This window comes from Carica papaya, chromosome 7, assembly GCF_054855325.1.
Source record: "Carica papaya isolate Zhongbai chromosome 7, ASM5485532v1, whole genome shotgun sequence".
Taxonomy (NCBI): Eukaryota; Viridiplantae; Streptophyta; class Magnoliopsida; order Brassicales; family Caricaceae; genus Carica; species Carica papaya.
Window position 1 is genome coordinate 8,272,201 of NC_142315.1, and position 20,043 is coordinate 8,292,243.

Consider the following 20,043-nt stretch of genomic DNA (forward strand, 5'->3'; position numbering starts at 1 on the left):
TAATTCTAAAATATTTCAATTTATATTTCTATATATTATTTAAATATATCCAAAAATATATAAAATTTAATAAATCTATTACGAAATATTTAATTATTGGTGGAGCAAGTTTTTTTATTTTACTTTATGTTTTTTTTTTTTTACTATACAGTTCATTTATTCGAAATAAATATTAAAATTTAAAATATAGTAAATAATTTTATCAATACACAAATGTGTAACTCTTCAAAAATTTTAATTGCATTTATATTCATTATTGTAAGATTTGGGTTCAAATTTTCTCTAAGTTTCTTTTCATCGATAAAACACGGAAATGATTATAGTTCGTTTGATAAATTTTTTATAATTGAATTTTAAAAAAAAAAAAAAAAAAAACTCTGTGAACATATAAAAAGAGAAATGTTATGAGTTGCTAACTAAATTACTAATATTATTTTTAACTCTTTTGTTGCTTAATTTACTTTCTATTTTATTTTACTGTTCAAACCCAAGCCCAACCTAGCTCGAGTCCAAACCTAGTACAAACAGAGTCGTGTTCGAGGAGAAGAGACAGCAGATAACTCTTTCTTTTCTGTCATCTCACATGTTCTTGTATTGAGAGAAGCAAAAGACCATTGAAGGAGGAAAAAGGAGAGGCGTCCGGCTCGAGAAGAAGCAGAGAGTACGGCCGGGGAAGCGCGAAGAAGCAATGGTGCTCGGCTCAAGGATAAAGAAAGAGACAGGGACCCTCTGCGTGGACTGGACTCGATGGTAGGAGGAGGAGGTTTCATTGGAGGCGACTGGAGAGAGGGGAGAGGCTGAGGGCTTCTGGAGAGAAAACAAGGGGAGAGGGAGAAAACGAAAAACCGGTTCCTAATCCTGTTTCCTCTGAAAATCAAAGGAGGAAGCAGCAAAGATAACTTGAACGAAGCCAACGAGTTTTTGTTTTGGGAAAAAAGAAGAGAAAAGAAGATTGAAAGAGGAGAAAAAGAAAGAAGAAAGCAAGGGGAAAGGAGACTAAAACTTAGCATTCCAACCTGGACCCCTTAGGTAATTGCTAAAAACTTAAGAGTTTGCAGTTCCGTTTTGCGTTCAACGAAAGCTTGCTATTTGAATTGGATGGCAGCGTTTTGTATGAAACCCTTTAGAATGCATAGAAGAGGTTGAAATGAAACTGGGAAACCATGAAACTATGTTTATGTCAGCATGAATGAGTAGAGTAAATGCTGAATGATGCCATGAAAAGATTCTGTTTTTTGGTACTTCATTGTGAAACTCGGAAGAGTGTTGTGAGAAATGGAAAATAATGAGACTATTTGTGATGAAATCTGCATGTTAAATTGAAATAAGTCATACCTTATGTGAAGTCTTTGTTTTTATTACCTGTTGCAAAATTTCATGCTAAAACAGTGATCCAAATGAGTTGGTTCAAATCCTTATCTTGAGAATTGAATTATCATGATGAAATGAGAACTGTTTGACTCGAAAGGGATTAATTACTAAGCAAGGGATGGAGTAAAATGAATGAAGTAATCTTGTTATTTGGATTATGTGATTCAGCTTGACATTCTTGACACTGCGTTTAACATTTGGGACTGTTTAGACTGCCTGAAGCAAATCTCTAGATTCACTACCTGCCTTGATACCCATCGCTATTGGATGATGTTTGGAGGGCCAAAAAGGAGCTATGAAATTATTAGTTTACTTCAAAAAAGTGCATACTGTCTCTCTTTGTCTTTTTATTACTCCCTTGGCGGTAACCTCACTTTTGTAGTTACTGTTTTTTTGCATTTTCATTATGGTTCTGTCTAACTTAGATGTTAGAACTTCAGTTAGTCTCATGGTTCAGTAGTATTATGACTTAGAATGTAAATAGAAAATTCTTAGCCATAATTGATAAGTCTATGCTACTGGGTTGTTATCTAAACCTTCTCATCTGACTATATTCCGAAATTAGTTTCTTTTTTCATCCTAGTGCCTGCTTTAACACCTGATCCTGCTATGAATAGGATTGGTGGCATAAAGCATAATTTCTTAACTGAAATCAATAAGTCTATGCTATTAAGTGGTGCCTTAAACTTCTCACCGGCTGTTTTTCAAACAGAGTTTCTTTTTTCAGACTAGTGAATGCTTTAATGCTTTATTGGCTTCCAATAGAATCAGTAATGAGTCCTGATTTTGGGTCATTAAACATATTTTTCAGGGGGTTGCAATACTCCTGATATTGCTCATGGATTTATTCTAGAAATTAGTCACTCTGCAGGATATCAGTTTTCTGTATCAGAGTATTTTGACCACATCATATTTTTGTTTTCAAATACTACTTCGCTTTGATGCTCTTTCGTGTCTTCACATTCTACTCTTCTGTAATGTTCAAATTAATCTGGTTGAATTTTTAGTGACTTTATTTTTGGTGTTCTTCCCATTTTTTATAGGTGCGGCAACAGTACGAATGGTTTTAACCTTATAGAGAACTGAATACAATTTTTTCTTCGACATTTTATTCAAAACTCAGATTGATTCTCGACTCTCATGTCAGCTGACTACTCAAAGGTGTGTTTCTTTCATTTACTGGGTTCTTCAGTATGGGAGATCAGAAATCTGGGTAATCTAGTTGTGTGAGAAGGTCTATCACATGGCAAGTAATCACTGTGCTGATTTTATGGCTGATATTACTTGTGATTTTTCTGCTCTTACTAGTAGGATATATACTAATCCTCCTGAAAAGCCACAATTGGCCTTGGCTGAGGCTTTGCGCATCTCTTTCAGGCACAGCTAGTGCTGTTCCTTCATTCATTTCATTGAGAATAGAAATCTGGAAATGGCCTTCTGTACGATTCCTACATGCGGCTACTCACGCAAAATTTACAAGAAATTTCATTTTCTTGTGAACTTTTCATCCTCCTGTGCTCTGAAAACTGCAAATATTGTTGGAGAGAGCAGCAATGATTACAATTACATTGAATTGCAGCATAGGATGCGGAGAAGTGCTGCCTCAGGTGACTTAGGAGAATCTCTATACACTTTGGATATCATGAAAAATATAAGTGGAAGGCCTACTGTATATGATTTTAATTCCTTGATGCATTGCTGCTTGAAATCGCGAAGCGTACCGTTTCAGGAGTTGATGGATGTGTACACAGAAATGAAAAGGTTTGGGCCTGTCCCTAATGCATCCACTTTCAATACCCTCCTCAATGGAGCGCGTGTTCTTGGAACTATGAGAGATGCACTGCATATTGCTAGGGAGATGTGGGGAAGTGGGTTTGTGCCATCTTTCAAATCTCTGTCAAGAATGTTGAAAAGATCGCTTTTGACAGGGAGTTTAGATGATGCACTTGATGTGTTTGAGTTAATGTTCGGGATGAGATATTTTCCAACTGAATCCACTTTGAGTACATTCATTTGGATGCTTAGTAAAGCTGGGATGATTTGTGAGGCATCTCGCTTGTTCTCTGCTCTTTTAGATAAAGGTTATTTTTATGGCGGGCATACATTCAGTCCAATTTTATGGGCTTTGTGCAAGTCTGATCAGCCATATGTGGCATTGCAATTACTTTATTCCATGAGGAAGAAGGGTGTAATTCCTAATGTCTGTTCATATACAGCTTTGATTTATGGTTTCAGTAGAGCAGGGTATTGGGAAGATGTTTTTCGCTGTTTAGATGAAATGAAAAGTAATGAATGTAAACCTAATGTCATAACATACACTGTGGTTATCAAGTTTCTTTGTAATTCTGGGAGGATGGTAGACGCCTTATACTTCTTGGATAAAATGGAAAAGGAAGGTTGCTATCCAGACTTGCTTGCTTACAATGTAATTCTCCGTGAAGTTTCTTGTAAAGGTAGCATGACTGACATTTGCGAGCTTATTCAGGTGATTGAACAAAAGGGGCTTTTGCCCGATTTGTACACATATGCTGCTTTAGGTGGGGGAATGTTGAAAAGGGGAAAAGTAGGAATTGCCCATGACGTGTTGCTTTATGTCATCTCAAAAGGCTGTATGGATGTTGTTGTTTTTAATCTATACTTGCGTTGTTTATGTCACGACAACCAATCAAGAGAAGCACTGTGTCTGTTGAGCAAAATGGTAGAAGTAGGTTTTCAACCAAATAATATATCATATAACACAGTTCTTTATGGTTTTTGTAGAGAAAACAATGTTGAGGAGTCCCTTGGGCTCTTGGACCGTTTTGAATGGCCAAAGGGACCTGATATGGTTTCCTTCAATACGATATTGTCTGCAGCATGCAAACAGGGAAACTCTTCAATCATTAGAAGGATTTTGTACCGTATGGAATCTGAAGGTCTTAAGCTTGACGTTGTTGGTTCGACTTGTTTGATCCAGTATTTTTGTACATATGGGAAATTTTCTGAGGGTTTAAAGCTACTGGAAACAATGATGTGTTATGGTCCCAATCCGTCGACAGTGACTTTCAACATGCTGCTGGATAAGCTTTGCAAAAATGGGTTACTTGGGACTGCGCTTCAGATGTTCAGATCTCTTAGAAATAGTGGATATTTTCCTGATATTATTTCATATAATATTCTAATACATGCTTCCATAAGAGAGGGCAACAATATTCTGGTGAGTCAATTATTTAGAGACATGTATAGGCAGAGATTGAAACCTGATGCTTTTACTTATGGATCATTAATTGGTGGTCTCTGTAAGGAAGGAAAGATATCTGTTGCTCTCCAGTTGAGGGATCATATGTTATCGGCAGGAATCATTCCAAGCATTCCTCTTTACAATACAATATTCCTGGCATTATTTCAGAGAGCTAAGCTCTGGGAAATTGTCTCAGTACTTAAAATGATGGTAATGGAAGGTTGTGAATCAGATGATGTGACCCATGAGATCCTCAACGAAGCGATGACAAAAGGTTGGATGAAGCACTTTCCTCAGGTTGCGAAATCTTTGAAGATTGTCATTAGTAAAAGTTGCAATCAGGAAACCTATTATGGAGCAATAACTACATGAATAGCATGCTTTAGAATGTTGGTGCTTGCTCTCATGTAATGCTGTTGCACTGTCTAGTCTAATACAGCTATACACGGAAGATTTAACGTTGAATCAGGTATCAATGATTTGTATGTCACTCTGTAGGCTTTGTGGAGTTCTCAGTGGATGGCAAATAGAAGCAGTGGTTTATTTTGCTTTTATTTTCTATGACATCCACTTTTGTCATCTCCATTCTCTCTGTTTACTTCTAGCGGCAGTATTCATAAGTCATAATTGTTGTTGGCAGAGCATGGGGTAGCTGTTGAAAGGTTTTTGGTGAAACAAATGTTCCGTGTGATAAACATCAGTGAGAGGGAGGCATCTGAATTAAGAAACATTCAGGAAGGTATGTGAAATTAGCTCCAACTGAGGTTTATCTTTGACCTTTCTTACATTCCTTGAGCAACCCTTGGGGGTTCATATACTTAGTGCACCCTGTTAAGATGCAGAAGTTTCCTGCATCTGTTATGCCTGATTGTGAGAGCCAAACACTGTATATGTACATGATTTTTCTTCTGTTGGGAGAACCTGAAAGACATACTATTTCTAAATCATTTTTTGAGCAGTATAAAGTGTTAAAACAGTATTATTTTTTGGTCCAATTGGTTGTATGATATAACTGTTTGGACTTGAATGTAACCAAGGTAATATGTGCCTATGAATTGTGTCTGCACATGTTCACTTTCACATAATTGACAACCTTATAATTTCTGTTGTAGGAAGTAACTAGTGCAACCAAATTCTTGCTAACTTCAATGTCATGTTTATTTCTTGAAGGTTTAGTATTTTATAATCTTTGATCCTGATGGGTCCCCAAATATTCAGTTTATAAAATCAATGGACGATGTTGCTGACTTGATATCTGAGAAAACTGTCTTGTTAATCTCTCTTCTTAACAATTAGATTTGTTCTCAGCCTAAACTGATAGTGGCAGGGAAGTCTCAATGATTTATGTACTTAAAGTTAGGCATATGTTCTATCTGAAACTTTTCCTGAATTCAGTTTAAGGTTGAAAATTTATTTGCAACTGATATTTATAAGAGGAAGTATCTTTATGGAACCTTTAAAAATCCAATTAATGTTATGTAATGGGATTAAAAGATTGTCTGGTAGATACAAGGGCTGAATTTGCTTTTAAATGCCAGGAAGATTGAAGTCCTTTCAAATGCAAAGTTTTGGGTCGTGGCACCAGATAGGATTGCTAGTAACAATTTGTTGCAGACATGAGGTAGCATTGTGCTCCTTCTCCTGTATTTCTGTGAACTTTTGCTAGAGTTTGGAGATAAATAACCAGTTTAGATTATATTATGAGGTAGTTTGGACATTATGGTCTTAGCTTTTTGTAGTATTTAGGGAGATGTGTGTTGTTTCCTCTACCTTAAAAGCTTCCCTCCTCATTCATTTGAGGGGTTGGGTGAGCAAGGATGAATGTGATGTAGGACATATCAGTGTTAATTTTTCAATTTACTGATTTAGAAATAAAAGCATAGACCTCACATATAAGGTTTCTTTTTCATCACCTCTAAATAGTTTTAAACATCAGAAAATTTTCTGAAATTTTTGGAGTATTTTATTGAATAACTGAAATAAAATGTCCTAGAAGTTATATTACAAAAGGTATTTGTAGTGCTTGCTAAATAACTTTTCCCCAATAGCAGTAAATTGAGGAACACTAGTTGTAGTAAGAACATGAAATCTAAATGTTAAAAAGAAAAAAAAAAGTTCTTAAATCTGTAATCATAGACTTCTAAATAGTACAGTAATTTTATACTAAAAAGAACTATAATTTCTAATCTATTTAAGCAATCTAGCAATTCTGCATTAGAAGGAACTTATGAGGATTTATGAGACATGATTAATATTTGGATAGATCTGTAAAGCTTCATATACAAGTTGCATGCCTATATGTACTATATTAATTTTGACTCCATAAAAATTCCATTCTGCATTGGGGTTAAAGCTATACGTTAAATGGTGCCAGAATTTTCAATAAATGCACCCAATATCGTAATCTTATGTCGGATAGGGTGGTTTTTGTTTTTTTTTTTTTGTTTTTGGCTTCTTTGTGTTGTAAGGTTTGTGGATTTCTAACAAGAATGCCTTTATCTAACTTGTAGAGTAATTGGGAGGTTATTTTTTGCTGATCCCTTTTCTGTTCTCTTTTCTGGTTCTCTTGTTTTCTCTTTGTTCATCTTGTACAAGATGTCTTATTCAATCTGTTGTTGATTCTCTCTCTTTTTGTTATTTGTTCTTTGTTCTTTAATAATGTTTCTTTTAACATAAAAGGTGCATCTTTGAGCACTTTCCTGGACAGGCAAAAGATGCATAACTCGTCTCTTAATCAATTCTGTCACTTGAAACTGTCAAAACCATGTCCAAGGTGTTGGCAAGTGTCCAGCAGCAGAAGTGACAATATGTTCAATATTCTCATCCTATATTCAACTGCAGCTGGTCATCAAGTCAATGTATAGAGGAGAGTTTAGTGGTTAATGTGCATGGCAGTGAAGGAAGCTGCAAATGCTTGCTCAATTTACATATTCCAACTTCGATCTGGAGGAATTTTCTGCTGGGGTGTTTAGAAAGCCGGACACATTTCTTGTAAGATAATGTATGTTTGCTGTAATGTGCCAGCCAGGTACTGTACAAACTTAAAGTAGTCTGTCGTAGTACTCTGTTTATTTGATGGGTTTTGGTACAGAACAAACATCTGTGCGGTATCAGAAAATAAACTTCTGACCAACAAAAGTTGTGTCGAACTTGTAACTTAGTACGACTTTCTTTAAAAATGTGAGGTTACTATATAGCTCCTCATTTTTCTTTTTGTGGGTCACCTTCTCTTTTGATGTTTTCACTTCCAGCTGAGTGAAAAATGAAGGACTGGGCTTCAGTCGACAACTCTTGCCTCTCCGAAGGAAATGGATCGCAGCTCTCTCTGCTGTCTGGAAAGTTTGACTGGTCTATTTGGCTTCTTCAAGTATTGCAAGTATTTTTCATGCTTTATTCAACCTGCTGTTTATTTCTTGTACATTCTTCTCAATCTCTAGATTTTCAATATTTCTTATATCCTCATTGGTGCATGACTCTGGTACTCTTAATTCTATCTACAGATGAAAACATTTTCAAGCTTCAATCTTGATTTGGGGCTAGATTCCAGGTAGGTTTCAGCCGTCAACCAAGGCAAGAGCTTTGAACTCCTGCTTCTTCTGTTCGTCAAAATTTATTTTGTTTGTTCAATTATGCGAGTCATTTGGTTTCTTGATAAAACGGTTTGATTAATGTGCATTTTTATATATCTCAGCTTCACATATGGAGTTGTGTGTGCTGCTTTTAGATAAAAGAGCTCTACGCGGGGATTATATTTTGGTAGTTGACGGGGGAGGGAGTGATTTTGTCACGAAAACAAATTTTGTAAAAATATTTTTATTGAAAAGTTTTGAGAATTGCGAACGAAAACGATCTTATTAGAAACGAGATCAGACTCTTTAAGAAAATTGGTTGGCCTACTTTTAGAGTTTTTAAGTTGGAGGTAGAAGAGTACGAGGTTATGTAGACATCTGTAAAACTAAACTTTTCTTCTTGGTGTGTTTATAGTGTATTAAATTCTCTAACAAAAAAAAATCAGCAAAAGAGACTTGTAATCTTAAACTGTATGAATTAAACTATACACTCCTCGACTCTATTATACAGAAATTTACAAGTGTTGGTTAACTAAAAATGCTTTTTAGTGCCGTTAATTTTAAAAATTAATTGAAAATGCTTTGTACCTAATAATAATATAATAATATATCAATTGAATAATTATTATTATTTTTTTTTTGGAAAATTATTTAATAAATCAATTAGGAAATTTTGAAAAAAGAAAAAAGTATATACGTACACGTGTATTTCAATTTCACCCCCTCACCCTACCGTCAATCTCTCCGTGCTGCTCACAAACAAGAGGAAGAAATAAAAATGTCGGATGCTTGTTTCTGTTGCGATGCTTCCGCTTCTCTAGACTTCATTTTCCATCAAACGCGGTCTTAATACACTGCCGGTAAGAAAATCTCTCAACCCCCAGACAGATTCAGATTCTTCTTTTTCTTTCCCTCCCAAAGAAATCATTTGACGATCTGATCCTCCGACAACGCTGTCTGCATTCTTTCAATTCTCGGAATTCGTTTTTGCTTTTTCTTATCCTTGCGTGTTTTTTGGATTCTTTTGACAACGTCAGATGCGGTTTACGGGCAAATCTTCTTAACGTTTTAGGTTTCATGGTTAGGGAGATGCAGTGATGGCTAGACAGAGAAAAAGATTCTGCTAACGATCCTGTTTTGGCGAATTCGTGAGCGAGAAATTTGGAGGAAATTTTCATTACTGGGGTGTTGTTTGGATTTTCAAGTAGCACCGGGCTCTCGTGCTGAAATTGGGTTGAATAGAAATCCGATCCGATAGTAGTAACTGCTTTGCTCGGTGGAGTTGATATTGAATCTGCGTGAGAAAGAGGGGGAAGAAGACTATGGGGGTGGATTATTATGATGTATTGAAGGTGAACAAGAATGCAACGGAAGATGATCTCAAGAAGTCGTACAGGAGATTAGCAATGAAATGGCACCCTGATAAGAATCCCAACAACAAGAAAGAGGCTGAAGCCAAATTCAAGCAGATCTCTGAGGCATATGAGGCAAGTATACGCTTTAGCTTCTCAAAAATTTCTTTTCTTCTCATCCGTATCAAAAAAAAAAAAAAAAAAGAAGAAAATGCGAGTGTGCTTTCGTTTACTGGATTGGCATTTTGCATGACAATTTATAGAATACCGTTCTGAGATGAATGTCCTTTACCTGCATTGTCGACTCAGGGAGCTTTATAACTAAGCTAAGGATGCCAAGGTGGATAGGGAAATGAGCTTCATACGATAAGAAATTAATGAATTCCTGGGAATTATTGGGTGTCAATAGTTAAACTTTTCCAAATCCAAGTTGCTTTTGGATACCGTCTTGCCATATGGCTGTGGAAGGTTATATTAAAGAATCTGTTTCAAAGAGGGGAAGGGCAGGGTAAATATGGAATGAAATGTACTTGCATGTGATAAATTCACTCGAGTTTTGTGCGATTTACTTTATTAGTGAGAGAATTTAACAGAAACGAGAGTGAAATATTTTTTCTTCTTCAGATACAAATGGTAAATGAGGGGAATAGAAAGTTTTTATTATTTACAAGATAATGTTCTGTTGTCTATTATAGAAGGAAAAAGATCAAAAGAACATTTAGGCTAATCAAGCTTCCCAGTATTTTAGTACTTGCATTTACTTGCGTTAATTTTCTCCCAATTTGGAGAATACTTTCGATAGAAATGACAAAGAAGTATTTCCTCCCATTCTTGTTTCATTCTATTACTAAAAACTCTCGTAGACAAAGTTGAAAATGTTAAACTTTTATTTTTTTTATTCCATGCTGACCTTTGCTTCCCCCAAACATAGCCTAAATTGACAAAATGCATTTTTACTGGGGTTCACTTGGATGTGGAATTATGATATTCTTGTGACTTCAGGTCTTGAGTGATCCTCAAAAGAGAGCAACTTATGATCAATATGGTGAGGAAGGATTGAAAGATATGCCCCCTCCTGGTAGCAGTGGATCCACATTTGGGGCTGGGGGGTCCAATGGCTTCAATCCTAGGAATGCAGAGGATATCTTTGCAGAATTCTTTGGAAGTAGTCCTTTCGGATTTGGATCATCAGGACCTGGGAGGTCCATGAGGTTCCAGTCAGACGGAGGAGGTATATTTGGGGGATTCGGTGGTGAAAATATCTTTCGAACATACAGTGAGGGGACCACACTCAGGAAACCACCACCTGTTGAGAGCAAATTGCCGTGCAGCCTTGGGGAGCTCTACTCTGGATCAACAAGGAAAATGAAGATATCCAGGACAGTAGTCGATGCCAATGGGTATGTGGATTTATCCTAGTAACATGATTCCATTAATATTATGAAATCTTATGAACATGAAAAGTATGCATGTTTAATTTCTTGCTTAAGGACAGGTTCTTGATGGTTAGCAGTTTTTGTTAATGATATCTTGTAAACATATGAAAGCATATAATAATGTTTTAAATGATATTTGGATGGGAAAGCCGAAACATGCTTATCGTTTTACACCATTGTTGCCATAAATGAGTTGGACATTTGGACAGTAAAAGTTAAGGTAAATTACACTTTTCATCCTCTAGTTTAGACTATCTACGGATATCCCTCTACTTTATAAATATTCCTTTGTCTATTTTGGTGTAAAAAACACCCTTCAATTAATTCCCTCACTTAGTCAACCATCAATTATTTATTAGTTGACTTGTTATATTATCTTAAAACCATAAGTATCCTTTGAAGAATCTCATGATTCAATTTACAATTTCTTGTTTTGGTCTTTTGTTATTTTTACAATCCAAATCAAAATACTCTTAATTGATTTTTTTGTTCGTTTTGGATTAACTATTTTATAAACATTTCAAAAAAAAATTTATAATATGATCTTGACCATATTAGCTTCCCATTTTGCGCATATTGAAAAACTTTCAAGTTTCTTTCAATTAATTTCAAATAATTCTAAAACATAATAACTAATTTAAATCAAAATTCTAACTAATTAATATATTTAATATATATAAGTATAATATGTTCCAGATATTAATATTATGAAATATTTAATATTATACTTCGAACTTCGAACATATTTTATCAATATGCAGTATATAATATATAATTTATATTTTTAGCATTAATTAATTAGATCTAATAAAATTTTTATACTAAATAAGCATTAATGGAAAACTTCTTTTCTCCTTGTGTGGTTTCCTCTGCTTTAATCAAAATGTTATGTTGAAAGCATGACACTTGCTATTCGGCTTCCTTGCCATCTTGAGCCAAGTAGCTTAGATCACTAAATAAACTTTTCTATCCCTTATAGCAATTCTTAATCAATGTCTTTTGAGTGCTTAGCTGATATCTTTTAAGTTGATAGTTGACATCTTTTGAGTAACTTATGCTTTCTTAGCGGATACTGATAAAAATAAGCTTATTATGCCCTAGGAATGAAAAAGAAGATCGAAAATTTTTTATTTAAAGAAAAAAGTGAATGAAATAAAAGGAAGATGAGAAATAATCTACATGCATGACATGTTCAACAACCATTTAGTACATTGTAGTGCCTTTTCTTTCATTCACCTTTTTTTTCCGAAATAAACCTTTCCTTTCATTCTCATCTAAGCGTTGTAGCATTGCACTCACTAGAGCATCTGGTGCCTTGGTTTTAGCCGGACCACAATCGTCCCTCTTCCCCTAGTATCTTATTCTGGTCTGCTTCTTTTTGTTAAAAGTAATTGCTTTGTATTCAAAAGACATGAGGCTGCCCTTCTCTAAATTTCTGATACTCTTGACTGATGTTTAAAAACAAAATTTTTCACAGAAGGCAGGTACAAGAAACAGAGATATTAACCATTGATGTGAAGCCTGGGTGGAAAAAGGGAACAAAAATCACTTTCCCTGATAAAGGAAATGAGCAGTTAAATCAGCTTCCAGCTGATCTTGTGTTTGTTATTGATGAGAAGGCACATGATTTTTACAAGAGAGATGGTAACGATCTCATCATAAACCATAAAGTATCACTAGCCGAGGCATTAGGGGGAACCACAGTGAATATCACCACACTAGATGGCCGTAATCTATCAATACCTGTAACTGATATTATAAGTCCTGGCTTCGAGCTTGTTGTTGCTAGGGAGGGAATGCCAATAGCAAAGGAGCCCGGCAATAGGGGAGATCTTAAGATTAAATTTGAGGTTAAATTCCCAACAAAATTGACAGCAGAACAAAAGGCAGGACTCAAGCGTGCCTTGGGTGGTTGAATATGATTTTGTTCAATACTTTTTGGCTAGTAACTTGAGCAGGACTCTGATGCCAAAGCAAGCTGATTCGCCCTGGTATCTGGCTAGATTTTTGGACCGAAAGATATGGGCAGCAGACGGACTGTTCATATAAATTTATACAGTAACCAAGATTAAAAGGTGATAGCATCGTACCTTCTGTTATATGTACTGTTGGTGTTCTTTTTCTTTTAATTTAAGTAGGTTTAACATTTTAATAATTTTTGTTGTATTCGTTTGCGGAGATCGGGTCACCTGTGTACTATATGTACCATGTGCAGAATGTATGTGTTGAATTATTTTTCATTTGAAGATTAAAAAAATAAGTCATTAATTTCTTCCTCTCAAATTATCATATGCACTGTTCCATGTTTAGAATTGAAGTTTTAAATAATATGATTTTAAATTTGATTTTTAGTCCCGTATCATAAATGAACTGATTTAATCTAAATTAATCTAGTAACAGGGACGACAACACACTATACATAATCTATACATATGTATATATCTCCGATGGTTACTGGCAATGAGCAAACATGATAAAATTGAAATACAAAAAGCTGTAAACACACCTTTATATTCCTTTTAGTTTTGTCGCTGACCAAGATATAATGTGTAATATCTCCATCAAACGATTTTTGTTTATCTTTTACTTTCGTCTAAACAAAAACAAGGCCGGTTGAGTTCATAAAAATCTCCCTTTTGACAACATTGCATACACAAGCAAGCCAAAATTTAGTGCTTCTGGTGTAAGGAACTAACAAAAGAGCCGATGTATTACACATTATGGCTGACAAAATAATATTTACAATGAAACAACTCAAAATCCTCTACTTTTGGGGGCATCCTTCGGCCAGCCAACGCCCCCATAGTGTTGTCCTCCATTAGGTTGACAAAAACGGAGATCAGTCGGAGGAACCCGCCAAGCACCCTGCTGTATCTGTTGAGAAGGAGGTCTCAACAGATGCGTTGGTACACCGTGCCCTTGGCTGACCATGTGGCCGCCAAAGTTTTGAACTGGGTTTGGAGGTTGAGGTAGCTGGTGTTGCGGTTGCCACTCTGGAATATCATCGTCATCGTCGTCATCATTCCAAGGCTGAATTGCAGCCCCTCCAGTACGTATTTCATTCTGCCAGTTCCCCGTAGGGACATTAACATCAGCATCAGGTTGCCCATACTTTTGAATGAGCTCCCTCATTTGATTTACACCTAAGGTTGGAGTCTTAGAAGGTGGGTGTATGGGGGTTGAAGCTGGGCCCCGAGATAGGGTTTCTGCAGAATAATGGCGACCAGAGAAGTTAAACTCTGGGAGGTCATCCTCATCCCGGGAGGCTGCAGGGCCAAACCCAGGAGGGACATCATCATCATCCTGAGAAGGTGGTGTATTATAGGCAGAAAGCCCAGCAGTAGGTTTAGATGTGTAATTAACATTCATGTTTGTAGTATCCTTTTCATGATGTCTCCTGGTATTGGAGTGTTGCTTTTTTGAGGTGTGTTTAGGGTGTGATGTTGAGTTGGGGGACATAGCAGTAGAAGTTAATTGAGGCCTTCGCCATACAACAACACCAATTAGACCATTATCTAAAGTAATAAGAGCCTCCAGTTGATCCTTTGGGAGGATCTTGCTGAGCATTTCCAGAATTTTAGCATGAGGTGGGCATAAATAAAGTTCCACTCCGGGGGCAGGCTCAGCAAAACCAACTCTCCCGTCAGTAACATAAGAATTAGCCGCCTGCATCAAATTGCCCTTTTCAGTTGTTATTACACTTTGATTGGAGGAGCCAAACTAAATATGTACGACATAAAATTAACCTTAAACTAAAAAGAAGTTTTCCAGAACCCAAATAAAAAAAAAAAAAAATTGATTTCTTACCTCAGACAGACTGCCAGTTTCACTTTCACTTTTAGGCGATCTCTCCTTTTCAACCAAGTGCATCACCTGCAAAATTTGAGAATTTGCATCATTAATAGCCATCCTAGTAGGTTATTAAACTGACAACGCATCATCCATTTAAATAAAGAGAATTGCCTTCTTGCAGCCGTTATTTTGGGCCTTCCCATAATCAGGATTTACATTTTAGATTTTCCGCCAGACCGCGTTACAAATTCTTCTATAAAGAAAAATACCATAATTCCTGCTTCATACGACATTTTTACACTTGCACTCCCATGCTTTACAAAGGTGCTGATTATAGTACCCATTCATTGATAAAATAATTTGAAAGAAAAAAAATATATATTAAAATTTCCATGATTTTTAAATAGTTGCCAGATCTCCAGCTCTACGCTCAGTAGATTTAAGCAGCAGGTCCTTTTCAATTTGTTCGACATCCAAAATAATAACATAACAATAACCCAGTTGTGTACCCAATCTTGCCGGGAGCCTCCATAGACCTTCATTTATTCTTCCTTTCGAGGATTCTATATTAGATGCAGCTTATTACTTGACGGTTATTAATCTTGTAAGCACGAGCATGAGATACATACCCACAAAAATAATAATCCTACAAAATTTCGATATGATCCCTCATCTAAAAACTGCTCCGACCCCTTATTTTATTGAAGCTTTCTGCCTATGATCTGACATTTCCCGTGGCTGAGAAGACCCAAAATAATAGCAGCAGGAAGGAATTCTCAATAGAAACAAAATGGAAGGAAGGAATTCACTCCTCCTTTCTTTCATTTTATTCGACACAAAGAAACACAATAGAAAGTCAGTACAATTGAAGTAAACTCGCGATACCATTACAGCTCGACTTCGGGACATTGGGAGTTCTTGGAGAAACTTCTCAAATGCATCTAGCCTGACCCTTCCCTTCACCTCAAGATAGTCAGGCCACTCTTTGGAGGGTGATTTTTCCCCACTGCAATACCAAAACCAAGTCAGTAACAAGTACTCAGAGGTAATCTAATTCTCCTCCAGTATATCTCAACAATCAAACAAAAAATTACAATTTAATTATCAATCTAATCAGAAAATAAATTATCCATGATTCACAGATTAAAACCAAAACACTTAAATAAATGACTCCAGCACATTCTAAATAAAACAAATATAGGGTTCCTGATTTGAAGACAAAGGATATCTAGATCACAAAAAATAAAAATAAAACATATAAGCTGATTATTGAAAACTACCAAGAGAATTTGTTTGCAAACCCAATCAAACACAACCTGAACTCCGCTGTAAAGAAATAATGTAGTGACTGACACTAATACTTACCTTTTATAAATACCCATAACCGAAGTTGTGGTGGAGATACTCAGCTGAAGTAAACCATCCCATACATGATCTCCCTTAGGCAACACAACAGGAAGTTTCGTTTCTGATTTTATATCAGAACCTTTGGGTTTCGAATCAACGTCACATTTTCGGGAACGTGCATCAGTAGTTTCACGATTCTGTAGTACAGCATTGATGATATCCTGTTTAGTCCGAGCAGCGGATTTTGACTTGGAACCAACTTCTGAGTCATTCTTTCCTGATACAGGCATAACCTTTCCAGTATCTGCAGGTAAATTTTCAAACGGTGGCTCTGAATGTAAGGATTCCATGAACTCATCAAGAGAGACAATTGGCGGAAGAAATTCGGCATCTTTCAATCCATCATCCACAATCAGTCCTTGCATTAGATCGTTACCCTCAGTTGAGGGTATAGTGATTGTGCAATCAGTACCCTGATCCACTGAATTTTTCTTTCCATTGGAAAAGTTCACTTCATCTTTCTTTATAAATTTTGCAGGAGGCAGCGATCCTGCATCCTTAGGTTTTGATTGAACCTGAACTACTGAACTTGCTGCAACAGAAACCTCCATTAAACCACTATCAACTTGTTCAACTTCTACTTGAAACTCACCCTTGTGTGTTTTTTTTACCAGCCGCCGGATGTCTGCGTCTGGCAGAACCACCATTTGAGCCATCTCTTCAGCTTTTGCTTGTCGCCACTGAGAAAGCTCCTTTGAAGCAAGTTCCTCTGCCGTCATAGAGCAGAGTTTCTCTGGAGTAATTACTCCAGAGATTACTCTTTCTCTTAATTCTGGGTTATTCCGATCCTTTAAATTGAACAAAAGAGACCTACCTCTCTCTTTATACTTCTTATTGACACCACCAAACAATTTAAACAGTTCCACTTCAATCTTGAATGCCAAAAGCTGCACAGACTGACCTGATTCTTCTTCCTCATTTCCATTCACTTTATTTTCAGGCCTCTGAATTTCAGCTGTTTGAATTTCATTTTTCACCCCACCATCTGTTTCAGGATCCATTACCCAGGAAAGGCCATTTCCTTGCAAAAGTTCATCTTTGGCAAAAATGTTGTCACTAAATGAAACATCCTCCTGTTGGAGAACATTGTTCACTTGAGATTCTTGTTCATCCCCCGTCTTTCTCTCAGGTGAGCTTCTTTGAGAGATAAGTTGATCATCAGCACACTTCTGAGCAGAACATTCATCACTGGAGGTCAACGCCTGCATGGTCCCTTCAGACACATGGGAAACAACTCCAGAACCAATAGAAGTGGATTCCATGGCTTGCGAAACATCCACAGACTTAGCAGGAGTACTTGAAGATTCAATCTGAGAAGGTTTAACCACCTTAGAAGGCTCACTTTGCTGCTGAAAAACCAAGGACAATGCAGAAGCCAATGACTCCCTCATTTTGGATCTAACAGATTCAAGTGTCTCGTTTCGAGCCTTTGAATTTTGCTGCATCTGTGCTGGTAGATTTTTTTGAGTTGTTTGTTGAGCAGATTTACTAGTTATGGAGTCCATGCGCACTGTTTTCTTAGTTGGTGCTGGCGAATATTGTGCTCGTGGAGAACTGAAAGAAGATTGCACCGGTAAAACTCTTTTATTTGGTGCAGATGGTTGCTGCAACCATGGCCTGTGTTCCATTTGCATCATTCTCTTATTCGGCATTAACATCTTCTGCATTGCAGGACTATTGGGCATAGCTTCCATAGGTGCCTTACGCTTCACCGACAACTGCTGTGAATCTAAATTATTTATCACATTTACCATAATCCCTGATGAATTATGAGGGGCCAAAAACGGCTGTGAGATCGACCTGTATGGCTGAATTTCCATCTGGCTGGTCTGCTGACTTCCTATTGGCAGCATTTGTGATCCAAGATACCCAGGAAAAGTATCCAAAGATCCTGTTTGCAAGTTTGACGTAGGTATCTGCTCAGAGCCACTAATACCAGCTTCCATCAGCCCCATTTCCGTGCTTGATACCGGAATCTGCTGCATTGGTGTATCAGATGCCTTCAACCCTGCTTTAAGTGAAGAGCCCAACTGGTCAGATATCGCTTCCAGGCGAACCATCTGGCTGCCTGGCATTGAAAGCTGTTGAGACACCAGATTGTTGGACATGCTATACCAGCACCTTGTTACATCCGCAAGGCACACTGAAAGTTAAATCAGAGAGAAGGTTATTAATTTAAACTCAATATTACCAATTTTTTTTGCTAAGAAATGTCTTCTTTCCATGATAACAAAGAACTAAGGGAATAAATGGAAGCACCAGAAGATAATGGTTATATGCATCCCACTCACAGAGTTTTCGGCTTCTAACGAGCCTTCACTTTCAGTTGTTATCATGTAAGCAATTATAATTGTTGTACAAACATTGGAATAAAAAAGGTTGGGGAAATAGCATAAATATTCTAACAAAAGAAAGCAGCATTTTTCCAATCATTCCACAACTTCAAAGACCACATGCCCATAAAATATAGTTATTGCATTCAGAAACTTGATGCTTAATATCTGCAGCTTTTGCTAAAGTAAAATGCTGCTTAAAATACATTTTATTGTGTACAGCTGCTCACAAACTTGCAGCAAATGCAAAAGTTTTCTTTCAAGAGATTGACATATTTATTCATTTCAAACACATCTCTGAAGTCTGCAGTTAGATAATCAAACTATGAAACTACCAGAAATTCCGCAATAGAATATGGAGCGTATGAACATGATGCATGTTCTTCTCAAAGAGGATATAGCAAATTTCCATTCCTTTTCATATGCCCTTCTCAAAGAGATACAGCAAATTCATATTCACATTTTCTTGACTCCATTTCCAAATTTTTATACTTATTACTTTTCACATAAATCAAATAGGACAAAGTATAACCTTTAAACACCCTGAAATGGACCTTGCTTAACAACATGCAAGTATTGCCTTGAACAGAAACTCACAACTCAAGTATGCACAAGAACAAAATCCCCCGTCAAGATAACATATTTCGACACTTGAAAGGATCTACAGGAGCTTAATTACAATAGAAAAGTTCTAAACCCCTATATAAGCTATAAGCTATATATCTACAAATACAAGCTTAGTAGAACTAAAAGGCCAAACCCTACATATGATTAAATTCCAAAAGATAACTCGAGTAGATCATTAGACTTAATAAAACGTGGCTTACACCACCGCAATTTAATCATCAAATGAATATAAAGAAAAGTTACTTATATCCCAAAAGTAGAAGACAAAAAAAAACCTCCAAAACGGTAATCACGATAATTTACTCTCCTACGGCGTCCCTAACGGGGAAGAAGAAAAATTGAAAACCGTGATTTCAAAAGTATTACAACAGGCGATAAAAGAGAAAACTAAATTAAAATAATTCAATCAAAAAGCAAACTAAAACAAACCAAATCAATCGAAAAGCAGAAAGCATGAATAAAAAACTAGTCAGAAGAAATTATGGAAACAAAACCTAACAACAGCAATCCAATAAAAACCTAGGATTCGCAGAGATAGACATAATGATTGAGTACCTGATCGGAGACTTGACCAAGAAATCACCAAGGAGCTGCCAAAGAAGGAGTGGGAGAGCTGAGCTGATAACACAGAGAGAGAGAGAGAGAGAGAGAGAGAGAGAGAGAGATAAGGAAGATTAGGTTTGGGTGGGTTAAAGCCGACGTCTGTTCGGTGAGTAAGAAAGAGAAAAGAAAGAGAAAACCCTAGAAACAGATCTGAGGGATAAATAATGTGTGAACTGACTTTGCAGCTTTATTATCGGCACAGAAAGCAAACATGTTTTATAGGGATAGAGATATGTGGGCCTGCCACGTGGCATTCTTTCCAGCTATGTAGGGACAAAAAACCCAGGCCCATCTGCTTCTTTCGGATAGACAGGCCCAGGCCCACCAACCTGC

The 20,043-nt window shown here is 36.6% G+C and overlaps 3 protein-coding genes across 8 annotated transcripts; 2 read left to right on the forward strand and 1 right to left on the reverse strand.

The window, feature by feature from the left end:
- Positions 1-525: 525 nt before the first annotated feature.
- On the forward strand, positions 526-7,967 carry LOC110811334 (uncharacterized). Of its 6 annotated transcripts, none has more exons than XM_088207878.1 (6): positions 526-1,029; positions 2,415-5,060; positions 5,232-5,330; positions 6,130-6,212; positions 7,271-7,619; positions 7,843-7,967. In XM_088207878.1, exon 2 carries the CDS (start codon positions 2,801-2,803, stop codon positions 4,961-4,963), a length of 2,163 nt encoding a protein of 720 aa, XP_088064004.1. In that variant the 5' UTR covers positions 526-1,029; positions 2,415-2,800; the 3' UTR covers positions 4,964-5,060; positions 5,232-5,330; positions 6,130-6,212; positions 7,271-7,619; positions 7,843-7,967. The 6 variants fall into 6 exon arrangements, with proteins under 6 accessions (XP_088064004.1, XP_088064003.1, XP_021893492.2 ...); XM_088207877.1 differs by having other exon boundaries at positions 7,271-7,592; XM_022037800.2 differs by having other exon boundaries at positions 2,415-2,532; positions 2,749-5,060; positions 7,271-7,967.
- A 184-nt stretch (positions 7,968-8,151) lies between these two features.
- On the forward strand, positions 8,152-13,231 carry LOC110811336 (DNAJ heat shock family protein). Its single transcript, XM_022037808.2, has 3 exons — positions 8,152-9,647; positions 10,515-10,912; positions 12,426-13,231. The coding sequence occupies exons 1-3, from the start codon at positions 9,483-9,485 to the stop codon at positions 12,862-12,864; spliced, it is 1,002 nt and encodes a 333-aa protein (XP_021893500.1). The 5' UTR covers positions 8,152-9,482; the 3' UTR covers positions 12,865-13,231.
- A 330-nt stretch (positions 13,232-13,561) lies between these two features.
- On the reverse strand, positions 13,562-19,896 carry LOC110811321 (uncharacterized). Its single transcript, XM_022037779.2, has 5 exons — positions 19,663-19,896; positions 16,106-18,290; positions 15,626-15,746; positions 14,756-14,821; positions 13,562-14,614 (listed from the first exon to the last, which is right to left on the reverse strand). Exons 2-5 carry the CDS (start codon positions 18,253-18,255, stop codon positions 13,703-13,705), a joined length of 3,249 nt encoding a protein of 1,082 aa, XP_021893471.1. The 5' UTR covers positions 18,256-18,290; positions 19,663-19,896; the 3' UTR covers positions 13,562-13,702.
- Positions 19,897-20,043: the final 147 nt, after the last annotated feature.

What these genes read in the sequence shown, in the direction of transcription:
- LOC110811321 (XM_022037779.2), bottom strand. Translation starts at nt 18,255, where the DNA reads ATGTCCAACAATCTGGTGTCTCAACAGCTTTCAATGCCAGGCAGCCAG. An exon ending in GTTATGGGTATTTATAAAAG is followed by an intron (nt 15,747 to 16,105) that starts GTAAGTATTAGT and finishes TTGGTATTGCAG; the next exon opens with TGGGGAAAAATCACCCTCCA. An exon ending in AAACTGGCAGTCTGTCTGAG is followed by an intron (nt 14,615 to 14,755) that starts GTAAGAAATCAA and finishes AATTTGATGCAG; the next exon opens with GCGGCTAATTCTTATGTTAC.
- LOC110811336 (XM_022037808.2), top strand. Translation starts at nt 9,483, where the DNA reads ATGGGGGTGGATTATTATGATGTATTGAAGGTGAACAAGAATGCAACG. An exon ending in AGATCTCTGAGGCATATGAG is followed by an intron (nt 9,648 to 10,514) that starts GCAAGTATACGC and finishes TTGTGACTTCAG; the next exon opens with GTCTTGAGTGATCCTCAAAA. An exon ending in ACAGTAGTCGATGCCAATGG is followed by an intron (nt 10,913 to 12,425) that starts GTATGTGGATTT and finishes AATTTTTCACAG; the next exon opens with AAGGCAGGTACAAGAAACAG.
- LOC110811334 (XM_088207878.1), top strand. Translation starts at nt 2,801, where the DNA reads ATGGCCTTCTGTACGATTCCTACATGCGGCTACTCACGCAAAATTTAC.